Source organism: Diabrotica virgifera, chromosome 1 (assembly GCF_917563875.1).
Source record: "Diabrotica virgifera virgifera chromosome 1, PGI_DIABVI_V3a".
Classification (NCBI taxonomy): domain Eukaryota; kingdom Metazoa; phylum Arthropoda; class Insecta; order Coleoptera; family Chrysomelidae; genus Diabrotica; species Diabrotica virgifera.
Genome location: NC_065443.1, coordinates 9,172,214 through 9,199,804, shown reverse-complemented (window position 1 = coordinate 9,199,804; position 27,591 = coordinate 9,172,214). Strand labels below are relative to the sequence as shown.

Below are 27,591 nucleotides of genomic sequence, written 5' to 3'. Positions count from 1 at the left end.
TCCCAAAGTGTCACAAGAAACAAGCGAATATTTCGCGAAATGAATGATAGATCTAAAACCTAAAAAATACGTGCTCAATATTTTTCAAAAATCTATCGAATGATACCAAACACGACTTCCCACGGAGAGGGGTGGGGGGTAAATTTAAAATACGAATCCCGCGATACTTCGCGAAATGAACATCAGATCGAAAAGCTAAAAAATACACTTATTCAATATATTTGAAAAATCTATCGAATGGCATCAAACACTACACCCCACGGAGGTGGAGTGGGGGGTTACTTTAAAATCTTAAATGGGAGCCCCCATTTTTTATTACATATTTTGATTCCTTACGTAAAAATAAGTCACTTTTATTCGAGACATTTTTTCGGATTATGGATAGATGGCGCTATAATCTAAAAAAACGATTGTTGGAAATGGAAAATTAAATTAAAAATGGAAAGTACCCACTAAAATAGAAAACTTTACTTAATTTTTTTTTGGTTTTAGGACCTACTCTTCACAACCCAATAGGTCCCCATAATGCTCGAGTGAATGCACATTTACCACACTTTGTCCCCTATCATTAGTTCTGAAATGAAATAATTAGAGAGTTACATTTAACTCAATAATTGTCATTATTTTTCCACAATGCTAACTTTTCAAAAAATAATTTATCCACCGAAGCGCTATGGTATGGGGACTGGTTCGTACAGGTATACAATTCAAATATTTTAAGAAAAATTACGTTGTAACCGTTATGCGAAATGGATTAAACAATTGTTAAATACATTCAATGAGACTTTCTTTTCAGTCGGTCAGGATATGATTCGTGACCCAAAAGGGGTTGTGGTTCTCGAAGGCTTGTTTGGATCTTTCGGTGAATTCGTGGGTCCGTTCTACGGGAATCAAGATCCGAGAGGCCTTTACACGGTTTATCCAGAAGGGTTGTTCTCGTAGAACCAGTAATGAGTCTGCAAGTTTCGTTCAGACTAACATTTACTTTCTTGGTGTACGCAAATCTCTTCCAATGGATTTGGCGCCCCATTTCAACAGTTATTGATCAAAAATAGGATCCATATTTCATAGGAAGGAAAATCCATAGGAAGCATTCTCTTATGTGCTGCTTAGACACCCACTGCAACATTTCTACGAAGAGTAGGTAGTTTTCAGGTGTTGGATCTAGGGCTTCGAGTTCGGTATCCACATGGTCAGAGTACTCAGTCCACTTGGCCTTTTTGGTTGAAGTTGAAGCGTCTTCGGAAGGGTATCATCTGGGTTGTTTTGAATGTTGAATTTTCTCGTTTAAAAAGCAATTTTCGAGGTTGTAGCCGAGTTTCCAGGTTTTGCTGTTAAACGAACATGGCTTTGTGTCGTGTATTTTGCATTGGTTTCATTATAGCCCCATGACGTACTGTGGCTGTTGAAATCTTCTACTACGAACTGGATTTCCTGTTTCTCAAACTTTTCCAGCATTTGTAGGTCATGTAGGCCTTTGTATCTTTATACAAATAATATACGAATAGGAATATTATTTATATTTCGTCTACTTGCCACTGTAGTATGCGTATTTCAGCCTTTTGGCATCATCAGATACGGCTTGTCCGAAGACGAGATGAGAAACCTATCCATTCGTATATCGGTGAATAATGCACAATGCACAACATTTAGCGCATTCTCATGATTTTCAATTCGAGTGTAGGGGAGAAGTACTTCCACATAAAAAGCAAATTTTTCAAAAAATTGAGCAAGAATTAGATTCGTTAAAAAATAAAAACGCAAACACTTTTACACAGTAACGGCATTCACATTAAATCTGTAGAAATCAATGGTTATACCGTATCACAGGTGTGTGTCGAATTTACACACAACTGAATCACGTACGGTCGATGTGGTACCGTGACTACGTATCAGATGGTATCTCAACAATTACCCACGCATAACAAACCGACCTCTATCTATGCAGTACCATTGTACATTCACAAATATATTACATTAGGCATTCATAAAATCTTTTCTAATACAAAAAATATGTCGGTATTTTTAGCGGAAAGATAAATAAACATAAGTAATGCGGTAATGAATTGTATGAAACATTGCCCGTGAGAAAATATTTACGATAGCGCTGTTACGTGTTTAATGAAATTATCCAGTAATGTGGTTAGGGTTTTAAGTATACTGCTGTCATTCATCAGCTTTATCAGCTCGTTCGGGTGCGGTTTAAATTCATTGCAAACAAATAATTTTTTTTAATTTAGTGCACTTTTACAAATTACCTACTGCAATTACAAAATAAATTTAGCCGAAGGGAAGTGTCTTTCTTTAGACTTTATAATGATTGGAAGGCAGAAAAGTCATAAAGACAAGAAAGGGAGATCAAGACAATAATTAGCCTTACATGGACCAAGGGCTACGTTACATAATGGTTATCTTCGTTACAGAATGATTAAGTGCTATATATGATCCATATTGTTATAATAGTGCAGTTACTGAAGGTTTTGAGCTCCGATTTCGTTGAACCTTCATCGATTTTTATGAAAATTGGTGAGTAATTAGAGGATACCTCAAGGAACAAAGGTGACATGATGCCAACTTGCGCTTTTACCCTGGGGGTGGATGCCACCCCTTTTCTGGGGTGAAAAATATTTTATTAAAAATATGTAATACCATAAATCGATATAGGGTCAAATTCTAATCAAAATTTGTTATATTAAGTTATTAACATAAATCAATACCTACTTTTTGAGTTATTAAAGATCAAAAATTTTATTTTTTCGTAAAAAAAATTCATGTTTTAAAGCTGTTTTTCACGTATAACTCAAAAACTATTAGCTTTAACTAAAAAGTTATTATTACCAAAATTGAAGACAATAAAAACTTGAATACACTGTTTACTCAAAGTACTAAACTAATGTTAATTCAAAGTGAGTTATGGGTAATTGAATGTATATTTTTTTCGACGAGTACTCAAATCTAAGTATTCAAGCTTAAATAACGGGAAAACGATGCATTTTATAAAATATACCTGCTAAACACATATTAAAGTACTTCAGAATACCTAACAAATGAGCTCCAGAAGAAGTTAATAGCATCAAAATTAAGCAAGTTATGATGAAACTAAGAGAACCCTTTCGATTTTTTTAGGGAAAACTGAAAAATAAAACATACGCCATTTCCACAAAAATTAAAATTTATAGTAATCCTTACAAAAATTTCTTTATATTAGCATAAGTAATGATTTTAACAATTTTCACCGGTTTAGAATGCATATTCTTGAAAAAAAGAGTAATTTAAAAAAATCAGAATTTTTAAAATTATCGTCATTTTCATTTTCTTTTGATAATAACTATAAAAATATTCAATATACGTAAAAAATGGTAAATAACCAAATTTTGGTTTTTTCTGTGTAAAATATTTTACTTTTTCACCATTTCTGTAGGGTGAAAAATAATCGAGATAGAAACGTTTAAATCTTAAATTTTGCTGCGAGAACCATGTAACCGTGGCCATTTAATTTTTGAAAGAAGTGAAAGAAGTATATTAAAGTGTGTAAATGTTTTTTAATTTCCTTAGCTAAGCGCTTTCGACATAAAAGTCATCTTCAGAGCTAATGGTCAATATATAAAAAGTACCGGCTACTTAGGAATGTATTTTCTTGCATCTCATTAAGAAATTTGTAATTCAGGTCCACCGTACAACTCCGGCTGATGAAAGCTAGTTTTAATTTTTAGTTTTTTTATGGTAAAACAATGAAAACAACCACTGGGAGGATACATACATATAAAATTTTTGTAAAGGTTTTACTCAACCATTTTGAAGTGATATGAGCTGGCGACTCTCCAGACTATCAGTCTTTCAACCATTTAATTTTTGATTTTTAAAAAAGTAAAGGGTTCAAAAGATTAAATTCCACACGTTTTAATAGCCTTTGGCATTACCTTTCAAACCGTTTTTACGTGAACCTGATATCGTAAAAATTAACGGAGTTATTAAAAAAAAAACGATAACATTTTTTGGAAACAAATTTTAAAAGATAAAGTTTGAAAAATTTTGGAGCATAAATTTTAATGCTATTAACTTGTTCGGGATCTCATTTGATAGATATTTCTAAGTGCTTTCATAAATATTTAATAAGTTTATGTTATAAAATGCATCATTTTCCTGTAATTTAAGCTTGAATACTTAGATATGGGTACTCGCAGAAAAAAATATGCATTCAATTACCTATAACTCACTTTTGTTTAATATTAAAAGGTTTTTTTAGTAAGATTATTTAATTTTTAATGACCTTTAATTTTGGTAATAATAACTTTTTTGTAAAACTTTATAGTTTTTGAGTTATATATGAAAAATCGGTTAAAAACATGCATTTTTCTTATGAAAAATTAAAATTTTTGATCTTAAATAACTCAAAAAGCTTTGATTTATTTTAAATAACTTTATATAACAAATTTTGCTTAGAATTTGTCCCTTTATCTAATTATGGGGTTATTTTTAATAAAATAATTTTCACCCACGAGAAAGGGTGGCATCCACCCCCAGGGTAAAAGCGCAAGTTGGCACCATGTCACCTTTGTTTCTTGAGATATCCTCTAATCACTCACCAATTTTCATGCAAATCGATAGAGGTTGAACGAAATCGGAGGAAATAACTCATATCCACCTTCAGTGACTCCACTATAAGGCATGGTGACATAGACGTTGAAAATATCTTTCATTAATAAGTTGGAGGCCTTCGAAATGTGGACCATGCGAATATGCGAAGAATGTTCCGCATACCATGGACAGATACGAAGAGAAACGAGAAAGTCTTAAGAAGAGCAAATACTGAGAGACAATTGCTCAACTTGATCAAGGCACGAAGAATTGGATACCTCGGCCATATTCTGAGAGGGGATTGAGGACAAGAGAGGAGTAGGTCGCAAACAAATGTCGTGGCTGCGTAATATAAAGTACTAAACAGGCATACTAACACTGGCGAACTTTTACAGGCTGCAAAAGACAGACGTATGACCTTAAGATGATTGTATAAGAAGAAGGCCAAGGGCGACTTAAGATGGTAAAAATCCGACCGTATACCAAGAAGATACTAAGACCTACTAAGAGCCAATTCGCCAGACAATTTATTTTAAAAAGAAACAATTTTTTTTTCAATCGGAGGAATTTTTTCTGTATTTCTAACTCTAAATATATGTACATAACAAACTAATATAATCATCATTCTCTTTGCCTTATCTATATGCGGGGTCGGCTTCCCTAATTGCATTTCTCCACACAATTCTATCTTGGGTCATATCAATTTTAATCCCCTTTACCAACATATCCTGCCTTATCGTCTCCCCCAGGTCTTCTTTGGTCTTCCTCTCCTACTCCTTCCAGGAATCTGCACTTCAGCTATTCTTCGTATTGGGTGATTAACGTCTCGACGTTGAACATGACCAAACCATCTTAACCTATGCTCTCTCATTTTGGCATCAATTGGTGCCACATCTAGACTTCCCCTAATATACTCATTTCTAATTTTATCCTTCTTTGTCACTCCACTCATCCATCTAAGCATTCTCATTTCCGCCACATGCATTCGTGGTTCCTCTTTCTTTTTCACTGCCCAACATTCAGTTCCGTACATCATAGTCGGTCTTATGGCTGTTTTATATAATTTTCCCTTCAGCTTCATTGGAATTTTTCTGTCACAACACACCACTCGCTTCTTTCCACTTCATATATCCAGCCCTAATTCTACTGCATGCATCTCCATCTATTTCTCCATTACTCTGTAATACCGATCCTAGGTACCTACTTAAAACTATTGCTTTTTACAATCAGTTCACCATCCAAAGATACCATTTTATTTGTAGTAACTCCATCTTTAAATGAACGTTCCAAATACTCTGTTTTTGTCCTACTAAGTTTTAAACCTTTTTCCTCCAGAGCTTGCCTCCACTGTTCCAGTTTTTGTTCCAAGTCTCTTTCACTATTTCTACTAACACGACATCATCAGCATACATTAAGCACTATGGAATGTTACCCTGTAGTTTCGCTGTTATCTGGTCCAAAACTAATGAGAATAAATACGGACTAAGCACAGAGCCTTGGTGCAATCTTACTTTCACATGAAATTTATCAGTCTCTCCCACACCTGTCCTAACACTAGTCGTTACTCCCTCATACATATCCCTCACAATCTTTACATATTCCCCAGGGACTCCTTTCTTATTGAGTGCCCACCACAGAATCTCTCGAGGAACTCTATCATATGCTTTCTCAAGATCAATGAATACCATATGAGCGTTTGTTTCTTTACTCATGTATTTTTCCATCAACTGCCTTATAATGAAAATTACATCTGTAGTTGATCTGCCCTGCATAAAGCCAAATTGATTCTCAGATATTTCGGTCTCTTCACGTATCCGTCTATCAATTACTCTTTCCCATATTTTCATGGTGTGGCTAAGCAGTTTTATAGCCCTGTAGTTTGTACATTGTTGTATATCTCCCTTGTTTTTGTAAACAGGTACAAGTATACTCCATTCGCCTCTCATTTGTCCAACTTCCATAATTCTATTAAATAGACCCGCTAGCCACCTTGTTCCTGTCTCTCCAATGCTCTCCATATTTCCTCAGGAATATCATCTGGTCCTACCGCTTTTCCTTTCTTTATTTTTTGAAGCGCTTGAGCCACTTCCTCGTTTGTTATTTTGGTGACCATTGCTGCTAGTGTCTCCGTTGACTCTACAGGCTGTCTGTCAAATTCTTCATTTAATAAGCTGTCAAAGTACTTTCTCCATCTCTTCTGACATCCCTTTCGTGAACTAGTATTTTATTATTTTCATCTCGGATACATCTAATCTGATTAAAATCTCTTGCTTTCTTTGCTCTCTGTTTGGCTATTTTATATATCTTCGTTTCGCCTTCCCTGGTATCAAGTTGATCGTATAGGTTTGAATACGCTTCTGCTTTGGCTTTTGCTACTGCTACTTTCGCCACCATATAGTTTTGAAGATGTGTGTCGGATCTGCTTTCTTGCCACTTTTTATATAATTTTCTCTTCTCTTCGTTCGACCACCACCAAGTCTCTTTATCCTCAAACTTTTTTCCTGATGTTTTCCCTGAAGTATTTCAATAACAGTCTCTCTAATACTACTGGCCATTTTTCTCCAAATTGTATTAGTGCTTCCTTTCATGTTCCAACATATTTTGTCTACTATTCTTTCTCTGAATGGACCTTTTTTCTCACCTTTTAGCATCCACCACTTGATTTTTTGTGGTCCTCTCCGATATTTTTGTTTAGTTTCGCTTTTTACTTCGATGTCTAGAACAAGCAGCTTATGTTGTTGGCTTACTGTCTCACTAACTATTACCTTGCAGTCCTTGCATTCACGTATGTCTTCTTTCCTTATCATGAAGTAGTCTATTTGGGATTGATATTGTCCACTTTTGTAGGTAATAAGTTGAGTTTCTCTATAACAAACATATATAACAAACTACATACCAAACTAATATACTACTATCTAAAAAATACATTGTTTTGGATGTAAATATTTTTTTTGTATATATTTATTTTTTTGTATTTTTTTATTCTTTTTTTTAATTGTTTTTTTTTTACTACGCTAAAACATAAATTCAACATCTCGGAGGTATAGATACATCTTCTTAGTTTTTTTTTTCTTTTTTTTTTCTCTTTTTTTTTTGGTTTTTTTTACTTTAGTTGTTTTCTAATTTGTTTGGAATTATTCCATACTGCTTGTTGTATATTTATGGTTAGCTTCTCTGCTTCTTCATCAAGTTGTTCATTAGCTCCTTTGCTTAGTACTTCATAGAACTGGGACCATCATCACCTTCATTGGCTCTACAACCCATAGCAGGTCTTGGCCTGTTCTAGGGTCAGCCTCCATTCCTTCCTATCCGTCGCCTTGGTTTTCCACTTTCGTCCTCTTAAGACTAGTATGTCGTCTTCCATTGGCCCATTCGGTATTTGACTATAATTGTGTTTCGACGGCTCCATCTCGTTCATTCTATCTAATTGACCTAGCCACCGCAGTTTGTTTACTTTGATGGACCTACCAATACTAGGTTCACTATAAAGGCGGTAAAGCTCAAAATTATAGCGCCTGCACCATAATCCGTTTTGCTGCAGGTCTTTATAAATATGTATGTCTGAGGATTTTACGTTCAAACATTCTAAACGTTATTCATGGCTTTTTGTCATCGTCCATCGTTTCTGTGGCGTAAGGGAGGACGGGCTTGATAAGAGTTATGTATGTATATCAATCACTGAGACCATAATCATCTAAGAAATAAACAGTCAATCAAGTTGGGTGGTTTATTTTTATCAGTAGACCAATATGTCGGTTTTCGAATTGAGTGTCCTTTTCCTTTTATAATTATTTCTATTGCTGCATGTAACAAATTCTAACTTAGCTATCTAGGGCATTAAAGCCAGACTCGCCTAACCTTTGACTGCAAGTTTATCGTTTTAAAACGACGTCACAAACTCCATAATATAAATTATACTAATTTTGTAACATGATAAGGATAGGCACACACGCGTTAGATAAAGCAAACTAAGGTCTGTGACTCAACATACATTATTTATCTGATAGTCACTTATCGTAATGAAGTGATTAAAGTAATCAGTGAACCGTACGAATAATAGTAATTAAAAATAATGTATGTATAGGTCAGTTTTTATCGTACTACGAAAGATATTTATACATTTTCAATAAGAATTTTTACGATTTTGTTTGTTTTTCAACTAATTAATATGTTAATGAGTATTTATATTCGTAAATATAACGATAAGGTTTTACTTTCTTACTTTCTATACATTATAGAACAAAAGTTTAAAAAATATGATGTACACTTGTCTGGGATTTAATACATACTATTTTTGTATTGTACAGGGTAGTCCTTAAGTAATTATACAAAAAGAGACTGAAGGTGTAGATTCTACACTTTAAAATACACTGCTCTAAGAAATTAACGCACCACCTTAAAAATTGGTCTGGAATTTCCTAAACCTGTTGTCCAATTTAAGTGATTTTTTTAACATTTTTATTTTTAACCTTATTTTTTTAACCCTTCCATCTTTGTATATTTTGGAAACTGTTTGCTTAATTCGTAAACATCTACATGTCTTTCCACCAAAACCTAACTGCCTTGACCGTCTATTTACCGACCCGGTCTTTACACCCATCTCCCTTTACAACTTAAATCTACAGCATCTTTCCCCAAATTCCGCAAAATGACAAAAGCCTACCTATCTGAAAGACCATATTCAGTAGAAGATTTTCTTAATCAATGGGCGCGTTCACCAGATGCAAACGTTGGCAATCAGTTTGCGCTTTATGGTTCTGAACGACTTGCTAACGTCAAACATGTTTGGAAAGCGGTCGCCATTTTTGCAAACATAAGATATTTAAGTTGAACTTTGCAAACGTGTTGAAATATGGCGGGAATTTAAATTGTATATATTGTAGAATATATTGATAAGGGTTTTATATATAAAATAAAGGCTACTGAAGACATTCTGCTACGTTATTATCTATTAAATAAATTTTCTTTTTTCCTTTAATAAAAAAAATAAATTCAAAAACGTATTTATTGAGAAAATTTATTTTAGGTTACGTTCAAACCAAGCAAGCAAATTGTCAAATTTTAACCTAAACAACCAACCGTTCAGTTCGCTGTCAACAAGTTTATAATTAAAGCGCAAACATTTGTAAACGTGTTTGCATCTGGTGAACGCAGTCAATGACTAAGAAATTACAGCACCCTTTGCACAAGTAGTATTTTATTATTTTTTGAAGTTATACTTCTTTACGGGCGTAATGACGGTGAAATTTTATATGGGAAAACCTAGCGACCGGGCGCATGCGCATTATAACTTTGTTCTGATTGGATGTTCAAATGACATGACAAAAATTATCCAATATGGCAGCTGTGGCACAGCTGTGGGACTGTGTTTGGTTATAATGTATGCTTGTTGCGTTTTAAAATTTGTAGGAAGAGAAACAACAAACAAAAAGTTAGTTAATGGTTATACTGCCTTTTTAAATAGTTTTCATATTATATTTTTGGACATAGAAGAGATGATTGTTGCATGCCAATGTGAAAGCTCATCAAACTGTGCCTAGTATGAGTGCCGCAGATCTCGCTTATTCAAAGCTAAAGAATCTTTCACTGGTAAGTGTTTTATAAATAGTTGATCAAATTTTGTTATGATATTTGAACATAGCCACTTTGCACGACGCAAGTGATTGCGAAATGTATTAGTCGTTATACGGGCTCCGATACCTACCTTGAACCTACCAAAATACATAAGTAGTATGTAATACTTTTTTTTACATAATTTGATTACCATCAAAATTTATATCAATATTCACCTAATATATTGTCTTCTTACCCTATGTTTTGTTGTATTTTTTCAATTCTAAATCATTTCAATTCAAAATCAAAATAATTTGATTTACATAAGTTAAAAATGTCAAAAGGTTAATCTGTTTAGTTAGACGATCTTCGCACATAATGACAAGCTGCCTCTGTGGTTCAGTTTTAATGCGGGTGAATCCCAATACAACGCAAATACCAGCCGCGTGGTAAGTTGGTTCGAATCCCAATAGAAACTTTTATTTTTTTATTTTTTTTTATACATTTTATGATTGTAAGTATATTTATTATATAATTTTATTTACAGAAAATACGTATTTAGTTAAAAAATTTTCCGACAATTAATGTTCAGAAATCATTTGTGGCATTTTTAATGTGTTTGTGTGTGTTTTATTTTTTTATTATTTTAATTTTTGGCACTGTTTTAATAAAAATGTTTGAGAAGTATTAAGTATAAATTAATTTAATATTTAAATAAAATATAAATAAAAAGTATATTAATTTCGTTTATAATCATATAATCATATAATCATATAATAGAAGTATAACTTCTTACGTGCGTACAAAGTACACACACATTCTTTTTTTTATCTATATTTGGGTGTCATATGCAGCAGCTTAACTTTTAAACTTATTAGTTTACTAGGTAGACTATGCAATTTGCAATTTATTTAAATTTTTAAATTTTGCAATTGATTGTTTTTGTTGTACTTCATTATTTTTATATATTTTTTAATAATTATATTGACGATTTATGTAATTTTAGTAAATTGAATCTTTTGTTTTCTTAACTTTTTATAAGCTTTGTCGATAAAATTTTCCATGACAATAAAGCATATTTCTATTCTATTCTATATTCTTTAATAATATCGCTTTGATAATATTGTTGCTAGAAATGTAAATTGATATTGTATACCGGGTGTATCAATCAAACTGTAATTTTTTCTCAAAGTTCGCGCCACCCTGTGGATTATTCTAGCATTTATAAAATACTGAAATTAAAATGTAACTATAGCCTCATGTTTTCTTAACATTCTGTTTTCCATTAACTTATATTAGATAATAAAAAAAGTGAGGTACATAACTAGCCTTGTTTTTCGTCATAGCCGTTTTTTAAATAAGTTTGGCAAACTTTAAGGGGTAATTCTGCATGAAAAAATAATGACAGTTTGCTTTATAAACTTATGTCCGCAAATGCTTCGTTGCCGAGATAGGGGGCGTTGAAGTTTTTCTTACAAACTGACGATTTATTGATTGCTCTAAAACCGATAAGATATGCAAATGAAATTTGGTGGATTTTAAGAGGTAGATATTGCGCATTTTTTGATATACAATTAGGAATTTAATACGGGTAATATGACCCTTATGTGCGCCAATGGTGAACATAAATTTTTTAATTGTATATCAAAAATGCACAATAACTACCCCTTAAAACCCAACAAATTTCATTTGCATATCTCAACCGGTTTAAGAGCAATAAATAAATCGTCAGTTTGTAAAAAACATTTCAACACCCCCTATCTTGCAAACGAAGCAGTTGCAGACATACGTTTATAAAGCAAACTGCCATTATTTTTCATGCAAAATTACCCTTTAAAGTACTTATTTAAAAACGCCCTGTATTGACGAAAAAGAAGGCTAGTTGTTAAAGTATAGTCCAAGCGCAAATCGGTGGGAATGCGCATTTTATGAATGAAATTCGATATGTTAAAGACATTCCAGAAGCCACTAGAGATAATATGTTTTAAAATCACATTAGTGTAATTTAAAGTGTAAAATCTAGCGTTTCTTTACAATTACTTAAAGACGACCCGGTATATATGTTTTTCAAAATCAAGAGGTTATAATGACACTCATATTTACAAGGTACATAAAAAGCCTCAATGGTTCAATTAAGTTGTCATTTCCCAATCAATTTTAGTAATCTTAGCTACGCTTTTTTTTAAATTGATGACATCCTCTATATCTCTATCGTACTATTTGATTATATTGGCCCTTAAAACATTATACCTCTCGTCTTCTATTTAAAAGTTGATCTGTCAAGCCGCAATTAACGTAATAGTCTCTTGTCTGTCGGTCAATTCTCTGGACTTCCTCATTCCATTCCTGCGGGGCAAATTCTCACATGTCTTTCTCTTATAGCAGCAGCGGAACAACGCGAACTCAACGACTAATTTAAATAGAAACAGCACGATTCACACTCTTCATCTTCATAAAGGAAGTCGTTGCTTGTGACATATATCGGGGCAATTAATTTAAGACCTGTCAAATGTCCGCCGCTTGACATATAAAGCATCAATCCAATTATGGTAATTATAGAATCTATTATTATAAAAAAATATAAATATAAACTAATTATAGCTAAAAAATATAAAAGTAGACTAAATAAACAAAATAACGACAAAAAATCTGGAAGAAACAAACTAAGAACACAAGCAGTGAACAATAAATACGCAGAAGATATAGCAAAAAATTAAAAACAAGTGACTGGAACAACATCGAAACAAACGTAGGCAGCAGAGAAACCAGTAGGACAAAGGCAAAATAGTGAATAAAAAGAAGGATGAGTGGTTTGATGAAGAATGCAAAGCCAAAAACAGAAGACACAAGCATGGATGACATGGATAAAAATCGGAACAAACGAAAAATTAAACGAATACAAAAGGATAAAAAGAGATGCGGCAAAACGATTTAAAGAGAAAAAATCAGAATGAATTAAATAAAGAGTAGGTGGAAGCAATAAAAGCCAATAACAAATAACTGTACTTATAAAATATACCTATAATGTAACAACAATAAAATATCAGTAAGACCTAAAATCAGTAAAGAAAACCGAGAGAAAGCCTTTATCTAAATTGTACACAATCAAACAAAGCAGGAATATTGAATAAGTAGTAGAGATAAGAGACGAAAGAGACTAAGAAAAAAACGCTCTCACATAAAGGAGCTTATTGAAGCAGTGAAAAGCTTGAAATCAGCAAAAGCAGCAGGACCAGATGAAATCAACAACGAATTAATAGAAGTGGAAACCTACAATACATGACTAGAGGAAGAGACTAGAGTCTAGAAGAAGGCCAGAGTACAGATGGGAAAATCATGCCCGACAAACATCGACAGAATGAAGATATTTAACTGGATAACAAAAATAGAATATAGAAAGGAATACAGCTTAATCACCAATCTGGCGATATTACACAACCTGTGAAGGAAGATGGCAGAGGACAAGAAAACAAAGAAAAGGTGGAGTGAGTAATTACCAACTAACTGTCAATACTGATGGAATGGGTATGAAGCGAATTTAATGCGGCCAACATACAAGAGAGAGGTCCTAGAGATAGACAGAAAAGAGCCAGGGAAAAGTTGGGCCGTGTAATTTGAGTTGCCTATATAAACTTAAATCGGGGAAATTGACCTCATATTTTTAACTTGGTATCAGGGCTGATGGGCAGTATTTCAAAATTTAAATAAGTACTTTTTTGTATTTAAATACGTCAGAACTCTCTTATTAAATAAATTACTGGATTTAGTCTTTTTTGTCATTGTCATTAAATGATACACAATAAAATTAGTTATATTTTATTAAATATATCATATCATGGCGCAGTTCTAAAACCTACAAAATAGAATATGCCAAAAAGAAAGACTAAAACCAGTACTTATTTTAATGAAGAAGAGAGTTCTGACGTATTTAAATACAAAAAAGTATTTAAATTTTGAAATACGGCCCATCAGCCCTGACAACAAGTTAAAAATATGAGGTCCATTGCCCCAATTTAAGTTTATATAGGCAACTCGAATTACAAGGCCCAAATTTTCCCTGGCTCTTTTCTGTCTCTCTCTAGGACCTCTCTCTTGTATGTTGGCCGCAATCTCGATTCACTGTTTGAATGGAACAGGGCCATTCCATCAGTATTGACAGTTCATTGGTAATTACCCACGAAATACGGATCGGAAGAGCTCATATTATGGGCTGCTCTTGCCCAGGCAGGAGTGATAGCTTAGAAAGAGAAGGGAAGAAGAAATGTAGGACGTTTCTTGAAAACTATGGACTCTTAAGACGAATGGAAGAAACTGGAATAAGAGTTGACAAGCTTGAGATGGACGCAGACCAGGACAATCATAAAAAATAGTGGTGAGAGTAAATTGAGAAGAAAATAGGTGATTGAAACCCAGTGGATGATCTATTGAATGACAGAACGAGATAGGATAGCAGAGAAAGTCATAAACTGACAAAACTTAATGAAGATAAATGAAAATACAGTCGAACCCGCTTAATAGAATACCTCTTATAGGTATATCCCGCTTTAAGGAATAGAAATTTGAGGTTCCGAAACGTTTCTACTAGCCACCGATGATCGGTTATTAGAATATCCCGGTTATAAGAATACTTTTGCTTGTCACGAAGGCTATTCCAATAAGCGGGTTCGACTGTATTACCAAAAAAGTTATGTATAAAGCATAAATCGAATAAAACTATTCACATGAAACGATTTACAAAAATGCTACAAACCATCTGTAGATCACTGCTCTTTTACTGTTAAGCCTTAATTACTAAGGAACAAAATCTTCTAATATTATAAATTTAGAAAAGAACAGATTTTGGAAGTCGTAAAAATGTGGGGTTCTGAGAGGCAGGTGTATACATCAAAACGTAAAAGAAATCATCTGGGCTACAAATAAGAAACATAATAAAATTTGGAATCTACGACATAATGTAATGGCTGACTTTTAGTGCATACAAACTGAAGTCAGAGTCGGATCAATTTATTATGGATGCAGGGGGGCCACGAAAGGAGTCTCCACGTAGATTGTGATCACTTGTGAACACAAGACCAACTCGACTTGTGATCAATTTGGTATGAAAATAAACATTAAGAAAACCAAAGTGATGTCAATCCGAAAAAACCAAAATGTACCTCAACCTTGCATAGTAAACGGGGACATTTTAGAATAGGTCAACAGATTTAAGTACCTGGGAAGTTGGATCCATATCAGCCTAAATCCTGATCTAGAAATAAGATCGAGAATGGAACAGGCCAGAAAATCTTTCGAAAAAATAAAAAAACTGCTTTGTGATTCTCAAATAAAACCCGAAATTTGACTAGGTACGTTTATCAAAATGCTACGTCTGGTCGACTCTTCTCTATGTAGTTGAGACTTGGACCCAAACATTAACCGTAAATAAATTGGAGGCCTTTGAAATGTGGATCTACCGGAGAATCCTCAAAATTTCATGGACATCGCATACCTCAAACGAAGATGTGTTGCATAGAATAATACAGGAAAGGGAACTTTTCAACGCAGTGAAAGTTAGAAAAACATACCTAGGCCACATACTGAGAAATAATAAGTACCAATATGCTCAACTAATAGTGAAAGGAAAGATCGAGGGAAAAGGTGGACTAGGAAGGAAAAGACTATCGTGGCTAAGAAACATCCGACAATGGACAGTGCTAAATTTTGAACAGCTAATAAGAACAGCTGAAGAGAGAAGACTTTGCAATTGTTGTAGCCAACCTCCATCAAGAAGAGGGCACTTTAAGAAGAAGAAGTGAGAACAATCGGGTGTCTTCTGGAAACGAGTATTGTCGGCTAATGCTTTCAACACAGGTATACCAACACAAATACAAACGCAAACAAAACGATATTTATTAAGGCCATTTCTATGACTACTTCAATTAATATTGAAGAACTAACAGCAAATAAAGAATCTAATATCTAATATGTGCAAAGAAAAGTGAGTCGATGTCCTAGTGGTTCAAGAAACCCATCGAGGTACTGCAAGCCGCAGACCAAGACTTCAGGGAATGAAGCTCAAACTGGGGAAACCACACGACCAGTATTATGGTAGCGCAGTCTTCGTCAGACCAGATATGGACGTAGCTTCCACATTTTTAACACATCGAGATTCTCACAGTGGCGGTAATGTCCTTCTACAAAGCGCCAAATGCTGATTTTGCTTTTGAGGAACTGGATAACTTTTAACCACAGAAAATAAAATTCGTGTTGGGTGACTTCAACTGTCAGGTGTCAGAGTATCAGGTGGGGTTATAATGAAACAGGTTCCAATAGCGAAGAACTAGAAAGATGGCCTGAAAGCATTATTCTAAAATTCATTCCTCATTCCTGATTCAACTAAACTTAAAAGATTTAACTTACTGGTTACTGGATATATTATGTGTATCTACATACCTGTAACAAAAAACATGGGATTAGAATAAAACAAGTTAAACTCGACAACAGCTAATTCATAACATAACATGTCTATTTCTCAAGACTAATTTACATAAATATGAATTTTTACATATTTCATATACGACATTTAGATTAATAATATTTGTTTGCTTCATACTAATATAGACTTCAGGGTGGAGTTAAATATTGTATATTATGCATATGTACATGTACATGACTGATTATAGTAGTAAACAACATTTATGTACGTCTTTAAAAAAGGTTGTCTAATCATAAAATGTTTATCACCTGTTCAATAAGGTAATGGTTTTAAGAGATATTCCTAATAATAAATCAAATAGCATAACTACCTACATATTTACGCTCATATCATATGATTTTATTTATTTCATGTTTATTTATAGACGTCTTGACTGCCTGAAATACATATGTACGACCACTTGTAGCAATATGCTTTTGCTTTCTTTTATCGTTACTGGAATTTATTCTTCTTCATGTATTACTTCATCTACAAGCGATATAAATAGAGTAGCTAACCACACCACTTAAACAATTGAAGTGATGGCTTCAAGGACCAAAACTAAAGACAGCTAGAAGATAGATATAAACAAAACCTATAACACAATGCAACTTTTACAGTTGGACTGTTCTTTATTTTATGAGGTTCCACAGCCTTGAGAGTAGTCTGGCATGTACTGTACTCTGATCCTTTTGGTCTCACCTCTTAAAGTTCTACATACCGCCGTCTTGCAAGGCGTTTGCAGCACTAAAAGAACCAACAAATCTCTACTAAAACCAAAGAAGCACGGAAGAAGACCAGAAAGGTAGGTACAGGCCAATATCACCATTGGAATCAGTTGTAAAAATATTGGAAAGGATCATCTACAGAAGTCTCTACAAAAATGCAGAAAGTAGAAGAGTCATCCAATAAGATCAATTTGGTTTCAGAAAAGAAAGAAATTCTGAACTACAATTAGACTGGTTAGTGATGACGCAAAAATCGACCTCAACAGAAAGAAAAGAACCAGAACAGCCATGCCGTACTGGACATAGAAAAAACCTACGACACAGGTTGGAAAAAAGACTAATCTACAAAATGGAAAGAGCTAGGTTGCTTCAGTACTTAGCCAACACAATACGTGATACATATTTGATACTATCTTTTCAGGTTCCAGCTGACAAAAAGATGTCCAGGATGCAAGCAGTTCAAGAAGCAATGCCGCAGGGCAGCATTTTATCACCGATACTATATATTTTTATTTCAGATTTGCCCAATGACGCCATAACAAATACAGCCCTATATGCAGACATCACAACCATCTACAACAAATTGACAGACAATAGAAGGATCGTCTAGCTAGACTATAGTCTAGAGATACTTGAAAAACACCTAGAGAAAATTGCAGACCACACTGACAAATAAAAGATAAAGATTGATGAAGGGTCGATAAAGAAGAATCGTCTAGACACACTTGAAAACCACCTAGAGCAAATTGCAGACCACACTGACAAATAAAAGATAAAGATCAACAGAGAGAATAACAATACCCAGTCCATCACATTTACACATCATACCAATCGAAAAAGATCGTCAAGTACCTAGGAGTCCATCTCGACAGAAATTAAACTTTACAAAACACATCCAGAAAGTCAAGAAAAGGCATTAATGGCGAAGGGATTGATTCAATCCAACATCTACAGGACCAGTCCTCAGTAGGCCAAGAACCTTCAATTATATCAGACCTACGTTAGAGCGTGATATTATATTATGTTACAGTATAGAGTTCAACACCAGAGACTAATAGAAAGAAGGTTGTAGAATTAAAACGACATTTTACAAGTTAATAAATGAATCGTCAATGCAAGACAGAGTTTCAAACGCCATTCAAGAAAGCTCCAGAAAACACCAATGCGGGAAGTGGACGATGGCCGTGAACAGAACCAGAAATTTCTTCCTAAAGGTCACAATAAAGTAGATAGACAACGTTACTTCTGGCACATCCCCTAAATCGCAACCCCCGGTCGTAAATGCCAAACGGCTTAACGTACGATGACGTGTGAGGTATGGTTGGAAAGAGGATGTGCCAGAAGACGTTGTCTACCTACTCAAGAAGACCAGGGATATCCTCCCCAAAAACAGATATGAAAAAGACGCCATGCTGATGACGCCTAAAGACGTCATACCGTTACTACTGTCAGGTACTCATGACGGCTTCAGGCGGCATATGCGGATATGCACAACATTCGTTTAGGTTTAGAGGCATTAGAAGTTAGTATTTGTTTGAGTTTGATTGAAACATGTTGTCTTTCTATTGAGTGTGTATAATATATAAAAGTGTGTTTATAACGTCAGTTTAGATCCATATTATGGATGAAGCAATTCCAGGGTCATCTCGACCAAAACGCATGTAAATACAGCGAAAAATCGAGTCAGCACCCAGGGCGAGTTAGGCATATTTCGTCAGCAATGAAAGGGTTAACAGAATACGGTATAAAAATTTTCTTGTGGCATTTTTACATTATTTACTTGACTTAATCCATAATTTCAATTGAAAATAAGTTTGATTTTATAAAATAAACACCTTGTATTTAGACCCATAAAACCAATAATCACCTATTGAATCTTTTATTGATAGTAGTGTAATAACCATCTTGTACAAAAGCTAGAAAATTACCTCGCCACAAAAAGTTCAAGAGGAAACGGTACTTTGTTTTCAGCCTCTTGCATAAAAAGTGTTCTGATTCTCGCTGTCGTCGTCTCGGCTGGGATCCGAATCAAACAAGAACAAAATCCCACGCAGCAATTTATTTCATAATTAGGAGTATCAAAGAGCACCAGACGATGCGATGTGCGATGCAGGAGAAAAAAGTGATACTGGCTACGAGGAAGCGTTAGAGGAGTCTGGTTAATTAGCTAATCAATGCTTTTTTGGCGTACATATTAGATGTGTATAGTATAAATCTGTGGCAACGAATAAACGAGTATAAACACATAAATGAGAGGCTTAAATCAAAACACGTTAAGTCTTCTCTTATGAAAAACTTGGATAAACATTGTTAGATTACTTTACAATCTGTTGTTGTTATTACAATCTTAGTGGTTATTAAAAAACTAAAGCATTGCACAAAATAATTTATTTTCTAACTATTTTTTTTAACTTTACCAAGTCACTTGGCAGATATTCGTGGCCCAAGATGGTTGTTAAAGTTTTCTCGCTTAGGGTTTCCCCATGTTTTCGGAGGTTATCTTCTAACATCGGCGTTAAGCCTTCTCAATTTCAATACCTTAGAATGTAGATTAAATTATAATTACAACCATTGTTTGGTTCTGAGGCTAGTTAGCAAGTATTTGAGTTCACTGATGATGGACTGATAGGTCCGAAAACGATGTTCGTTCTGAACATATTTTATACAATCCATTGGGATTTTTTAGGATTTTATTAAATTATACCTATTACAACATAGAAGTTGTTTTACTTGCATGTTAGAGTTTATTTAAATATACGTATTTTACAGAATTAAAATCAGATCATAGATAAGGACTCTGGAATTCTGGAAGTATAAACAATTTTCTGGCTTATAAACAAATAGGATATATCGATAACTATTAGTTGAAGTTAAATTAAGAAAACGGCATTAGAAAATACTCGGCAAGTCGCTTCTTTGCAAAAAAAAATAAATTACAATAATTAAAAGTGGTTCGGGAGATACAACCTGTCAAACTTGATCGGTATTTGCGACGAAGTTATAAACAATATGATAGTAATCTTTAACCATTACTTTCCTCTTTCGGAGCTCTTTATCTATAAAAATTGGAATATCTCTAAGACATTGATAACATAATATAATAATAAAAACGATCAGTATCGCGCGTGAAAAATACTAGACTAAGAGCCGCTATAGGTGAAATTTCTTAATCATTTTAGGCACGACGGGACCCTATAACTTAAATAGTAGAACCTAAAAGAAAAGGTTTGAACACTGTGCCGTCACTTTTCAGTGGCACATGCGTCGACAGTGGCGCATCAAACTTTCCACTTATGGACGGGATACATAAATTAAAAAATACCTTCCCTCACTACCAGGATTCAATTTTTTTCATTTATTTAAGTTCTATGTGATTGAGACATAAGATTCATCGTAATTTTAACCCACCACCCCCTTCCCCCTGCCCCCACCATCAAAAACTTTATTTTTCGATTTTTTTTTTGGTGGGATGCAATCAATTTTAAAATTTCAAAAAATTCACACGCATAGTTAAGGCTTTTATAAAACACGTCTATTTTTTATAGACCTGTAGGTTATGTTTACATAACCTCAAAAAATTAAAAAAAAATTTTTTTTTGGGAAAATATATATAACTTTTTTTTGGGGATAGCTACAGATCTAATTTTTTCTTAGTCTTGTGTATTTTATCAAACACTATATTTTTAAATTTTTTCAGAATTTTCTGTAACGCTGGTCACCTTCAAAAATCCAAAAAACTGTTTTTTAAGGGGGTTTTGGGGGGTTTGAACGTGTTTCTCCCATTTTTAAATATTCTAAAGGACTCACTTACTTCAAGTTACATATATCCTATAAAATCGAAATTGATTTGATATATTATGAAGTCTATAAAATAGGAAAAATCCCCCAAAACCCCCCAAAAAGCAGTTTTTCGGATTCTTGAAGGTGGCGAGCATTACGGAAAAATCTAAAAAAATTAGAAATATAGTGTTTGATAACACACAAGATTAAGAAAAAATTAGACCTGCAGCTATTCCCCAAAAAAAGTTATACGCTTTTTTCAAAAAATTTTTTTTTAATTTTTTGAGGTTATGTACACTCTACCTACGGGTCTGTAAAAAATAGATATGTTTTATAAAAGCCTCAACTATGCGTGTGAATTTTTTGAAATCTTAAAATTGATTGCATCCCAGCAAAAAAAATAAAAACGAAAAATGAGGTTTTTGATGGTGCGGGCAGGGGGAAGGGGGTGGTGGGTTAAAATTACGCTGAATCTTATGTGTTAATCACATAGAACTTAAAAAAATAAAAAAAATTGAATTCTGTTATTAAGGGAGGGTACCTTTAAATTTATTTATCCCGTCCATAAGTGGAAAGTCTGATGCGCCACTGTCGACGCATGTGCCACTGAAAAGTGACGGCACAGTGTTCAAACGTTTTCTTTTAGGTTCTACTATTTAAGTTATAGGGTCCCGTCGTGCCTAAAATGATTAAGAAATTTCACCTATAGTCTTAGTCTTAGTCTATACCAAAAAAATTAGGTTGAAGAAAAGTTCAAAATCGGTATACTTACGAAAAAAAAAAATGTATTTTCTCTGGTACCACCATTTGTCTGGTCTTTTGTATATACGTGCTTTCAGCCATCGAATTTTACAAAGTCTGAAAATTTTCAGCAGTATTCTATATAAGCCAAAAATGAATAACCACTTTCAATTTCACTGCTGCACTCTCTGATTGGACTAGAATATGATTCGGCTGCATTTTCGTTTTGCAACGAAATTGAAAGTGGTTATTCATTTTTGATTTACATATTTACTCTGATTGGAGTACGAAGGGAATCATTCTCGTTGGAACTTTACCGCGCTGAGCAGATGGGACGTGAATTATACATTGTAAAATTCCCTTATCTTCCTTAGTCTCAGCATCCGTATGGCTGGCAAATTGTAGAAGCCTCGGAGGTGTAACCAGAGAAGGTTCCCATTGTTTTCAGTCTGGTGGCATATAGAGTAACATTACGTTGTTTTATATGCCATTAGAGTGAAAACTTACTCTCATTCTTTATAAGTATTTGTCGATTGTGATTATAATTATTATAATGTAAATTCTAAGAAGCCTACAAAAACTAATGTTGCTATCTATTTCGTTTATGTTTAATAAATGCTTTGCCACAATAGTGGCGTAGGAAATTTCAAGTATAAATATGCAAATCGATCTAATAAATTATAGAGCCAATATACATTATAATTACTTAACATAACCACTACTTTATACAATTTCCTGATAAATAACTTCTTCATTTATTTATTACTTGAGTACTCTTCTCAAGGATTAATGCAGCTAATGAGTATATATGAAATGTTTCAAACACGTTCATTAATGCATTCATTGATTATTTTCCTAATTAAGAATGAAAACCTTAACGTATAGATATAGATTGCCTGCGAATGATTAGTCGTCTTCCTTGCTTTCATTTCTTTGACAGATTTGAATTCATTTATTTTTTGTGTATGTTTTTCACATATGAAGATTAACTACAGTTGACTAACGACTACTTGACTACTAAGTAACTGAAGTTTTATATATAAAAAATATTCTTGTTCTCTAGTTTCTTGTGTGGTTTTGCCTTCGGATATAAAACCTTCATTTAGTTTTCATTTCTTTTAGTTAAACTATAATTCCTGCAGACTTGTTTTTTATCTTCTCTAATGTCGGATCTTGTGTTTATTCTAGAAGTTTGTCTTATATTCGCTATTGTGTTTCTTAATTGTTTTGTTGACATTGATTCAACAGCTGTTCGCCTTCTCTTTTGTAAATTACTCCGCGATTCAAAAACATTCTGGGGTGCATCATTTTACGATTTGACAGACAAAAAAAAATTGAAAATAAAGTTGTCAAAGCTTTAAACGCGTTTTTCTCAACACTGCTTTTTTCAAAGGCGGTAGATATTGTAACTCAAAAACTACTTGACCGATCCACCTGAAATTTTGCAAAGATTTTCTTTAGACATTTTAGTAGGGGAGCCCAAGCGGGGATTTTTGGTAGTTACTCGAGCGCGTCAGATTATCACATGGTGAGAATTCTGATACCCTGCAGATGTACCTCTAATATATTGGCTCTTAACACAGGGAAATTCGTTTTTTTGGAAAAAAAATCTATCCTTAAAAACACTCTAAATTGTCAGGTTAACATAAGGTAATAAGTTAAGTACATGCAAGAGAGGTGTATATTTAAAAAATCTGACGATTTGAAGGAAATGGGCGAGTCAAAAAGTTTCACAAAAAAAGCGAATATTTCGCGAAATAAACGTCAGATCGAAAAACTAAAAAATACGTTTTCAATATTTTTCAAAAATCTATCGAATGGTACTACACATGACCCCCCACGGAGAGAAGGTGGGGGTAAATTTTAAATAAAAACCCAGCGATATTTCGTAAAATGAACATCAGATCGAAAAACTGCAAAATACACTTTCAAAATGTTTTTGAAAAATCTATCCAATGGTACCAAACACAACCCCTCGGAGGTAAGGTGGGGGGTTACTTCAAAATCTTAAATAGGACCCCCACATTTTTATTACAGATTTGGATTCTTTACATAAAAATAAGCAACTTTTATTCGAGACATTTTTTCGAATTTTGGATAGATGGCGCTATAATCGGAAAAAAACGATTGTTGGAAATGCAAAATTAAATTAAAAAATGGAAAGTCCCCACTAAAATGGAAAATTTAACTCAACTTTTTTGGTTTTAGGACCTAATAATCACAACCCAATAGGTCCCCATAACGCTCGAGTGACTGCAAATTTAGCATACTTTTGCTCCCCTACCATTTTGTGAGGTAACGCTATAGATATTTTTTGTTTAATAATAATAAGAATGTTAATTTTCACGCCTTTTTTACAAGAAATTTCGATATTTTCCACAAACCATACATACTCATAGACGTTTCACGTAAAATGTCAAGGTCAAGACAGCAAATTAGTTACCATTCCAATCCAGAGATGTCGCTGTCAGTCAATTCTCTTGTCATATTTAACAACTGATAGTTGACAATTAAATTAATTTGTACTTTTTATTTTACAGTTTGTGGCTTAATTATTTTATGGTGTTACGTTTTTAATTAGATTTAATCACAATTTTAATCAATTGTATTAACTCCTCTCCGTTTTTATAAGTAGAATTTTTAGTTTACATTGATCATCCCGTGTTGTGTTTCTCCACACTAAAAACAATATAATAGATCCTGAAACAGTTTATTCCAATAGACAAACAAGTGTGTCATCAACATTTCAGACCTAATTATTTTTGGAATTTTGTAAAAGTTTATAAGGTATTATTTATCTAAACAATCATCCTACAAGATTCTTTCAAAAATTTTCATTCAACTCAATATTTATTACACATCAGTGCTTTCACGTGACACATGGCAGTAGTGTTTAGCATTTTGAAAACAAATTGGAATATTTGAAGTTTTCAGTAAAATAGAATAAAACATTGAATTGTCTTTCTGTTGTTTTAATTTCCTGCGAAATTTTCATCAAAAATCCCGCAAAATTTATAATTTGAAATTCGCACGTAACTAAAATTTGTCAATTTAGTTCCCATTCCAATCAAGAGATATCGTTAATTCGATCCGAAAGATTAACATGGTCGTGAAACGTCTATGAGTATGTATGGTTTGTGATATTTTCACTTTTGAGTGATGCAAAAAATTCAAAAATATAGGTAGATACTATCATTGAAGAGATTATATACGATAAGACACATAAGGCAAATATTGAATGAATAAATAAAGAATTGCCACCTAGGTTAATGAGTAGAAAGACAGGATAAGCTTCAAAGGACTATTACCTAAAGAAAAAGCCTAAGAGAACCCATCCAGTACACTTCTCATATTACTATAAATATAACAAACCAATAATAAGTTAAAACCTTATATATATGTTTATGTAATGTAATAAGTATAAATATGTTCGATACATACCTTTTTCTCTTCATTTTAATACAAGTCAAAGAACACAGCTAATGTCACTAATAAAACATTACAACAATAATAATTCAAAAACAAACGTCAAAACATAAATACACTGACATTCCCGTATAATGCACCCGGAGCTTAAATAACAACTGATTTCTACAAATGTGTCATAATTAGTATAATCTATTTATAAAATCTATCCACCCCACTTCGAGAAATAAACGAAAAGTCAAAAAAGAGAATTAAAGTGTCGGCATGAGATATTTCTCCTTAAAGAACGTGTGCTTTGGTGTTTTTGGTCTATTTTCGAACCCGAACAAAAAGTCACTTCAAACAAACCAGTAGCGTGTACTCAGTGACTTATCTGATGGGGAATTTCGCTGATTTTTCACCACGTGCTTAATTCTGTCCAATCAAATTATTATTAGGTACATCGGTAATTTTCTTTTGTAGATTGTTTCTGTTTAATTGCAACCATTTTCCTAGTTTTGACTACTGTCACATTTAAGAAAATATCCATAATAAACTTTTAGTTCTGCATCTAATGTCAAATTGTCATGAGGAGAACACAAATCGGCAAATTTAAGCGCTCGAGTTTACTAAGATAAGATTATTTCATGGATAAAACTGTATTTTTAAATAATTGTGACTAATATTTTATTAATATCTTCGTCTAAATATTTGCTAAACTGTGCTGTTCACTTTGACAAGTTGAAAAATGTATGTCACATTAATTGGGATCAACATCACTGAATGTTTTTATACAAAGACTTAAATTTTATATGTAAGTATTAAAAAATAACCTTATGAATATCACAAGAGAGTGAGAATAAACTGAAAATAATTCTTCATTTTTTGTCAACCTTGTTGTCATTGGGCAATAGGCACTCCAGTTCTGTGGGCTCTCGTGTCTATTGCCAGACAACAATTTTTCGAAAAATTGTCGCATTATTGTCAATTTATTCTCACTCTCTTGTGATATTAATGCCGATAATGTTTGATAATATCCCGTCGTCAAACATTACGTCAGATGCCCTTCGTTACTACGCAAAAATGTACATTCAGTGACATTAATGACAATTAATGTTTTACAATTTGTCACATAGAACACCAAGAAACAGGTTTAGCAAATATTAAGGTGAAGGTATCAATAAAATATTAGTTAAAATGATTTTAAAAGACAGTTTTATTCATGAAATAATCTCAGCGAATACACTCGATCTCTAAAATTATTATCGACTTGTTACCCTCGTGTCACTTTGACATAATTTCACTCCCCTTCGGGTCGTGAAGTTAAAACCGTCAAAATGTCACTCGGGAAACAAATTGATAATTTTAGAGCTCTCGTGCAATTACTACTGATAATTTTTTTCGATAATTTCCCGTCATCAAGTATTATGTCAGATGCCCTTCGTTGCTACGCAAAAATACATTCAGTGACATTAATGACAATTAATGTTTTACAACTTGTCACATAGCACACCAAGAAACATGTTTAGCAAATATTCAGGCGAAGATATCAATAAAATATTAGTTAAAATGATTTAAAAATACATTTCATGTTTTATTCATGAAATATTCTTACCGAATTACTCTCGAGCTCTTAAAAATTGCTCTCGTGACACTTTAACATAATTTTTAAAACTGTCAAAGTGTCACTCGGAATATAAATCGATAATTTTAGAGCTCTCGTGTGATTACTACTAAAAATTGTTATTTGGAAAATTCTCTTTTGAAAATGAGGTTCTATATTGCTAAAAACGAAATACTAAATGGAAAGATGGAAAACAATACATTCAGACAATTTTTGACGACGATAGATCCACAGTTGATCTAATAATCTAATAAATGTAAAAGGTCCAGAAATATCCAAGGAAAGAAGTTATTCATGCACTAAAAACTCATAAAAACAACACAGCCACCGATCCAAACAACATTAGTGTCGAAGTACTTTCAGTGACAAATTAATTTCAGACAACGAAAGTACTAGAAACATAAAGGCCTAGAAACATTACCAAAAAAAACCCAATTCCTTACAATGCGATCACTGTCGATTATTAAGCTTGATGTATCATGTCCTTAAATGCTCTTTTTGCCTTAAATGTGTTAACACAGCGATGTAGGACCTGAACGTAGATGTTTATTTTTTATAACGCATATTTTATTGAATATCGAAAAACATTCGACTGCGTTAACCACCAAAGGATGATCCAAATTCTGAGAACAACTGAAACTGATGAAGAAGACTTTCAAGTTATATCAGAACTATATTGGCGCCAAACGGCAACAAGTGACACAACAGAGTACAGAACATCCGAAGAA

The 27,591-nt window shown here is 33.4% G+C and overlaps 1 protein-coding gene across 2 annotated transcripts in view; it reads right to left on the bottom strand.

The window, feature by feature from the left end:
- The window catches only part of LOC114328380 (zinc finger protein jing homolog), a 548,292-nt gene that overhangs the window by 189,510 nt on the left and 331,191 nt on the right, over window positions 1-27,591 (bottom strand). The window contains exon 1 of one of the 2 annotated variants that reach the window (XM_028277319.2): window positions 25,276-25,390. The exons of the other annotated variant lie outside the window; for it this stretch is intronic. Within the exon in view, the coding sequence (XP_028133120.1) occupies window positions 25,276-25,289 (14 nt within the window). The 5' untranslated portion in view covers window positions 25,290-25,390. Of the gene's footprint in view, window positions 1-25,275; window positions 25,391-27,591 lie in introns of those variants that run through there. 2 annotated transcript variants of the gene reach the window in all.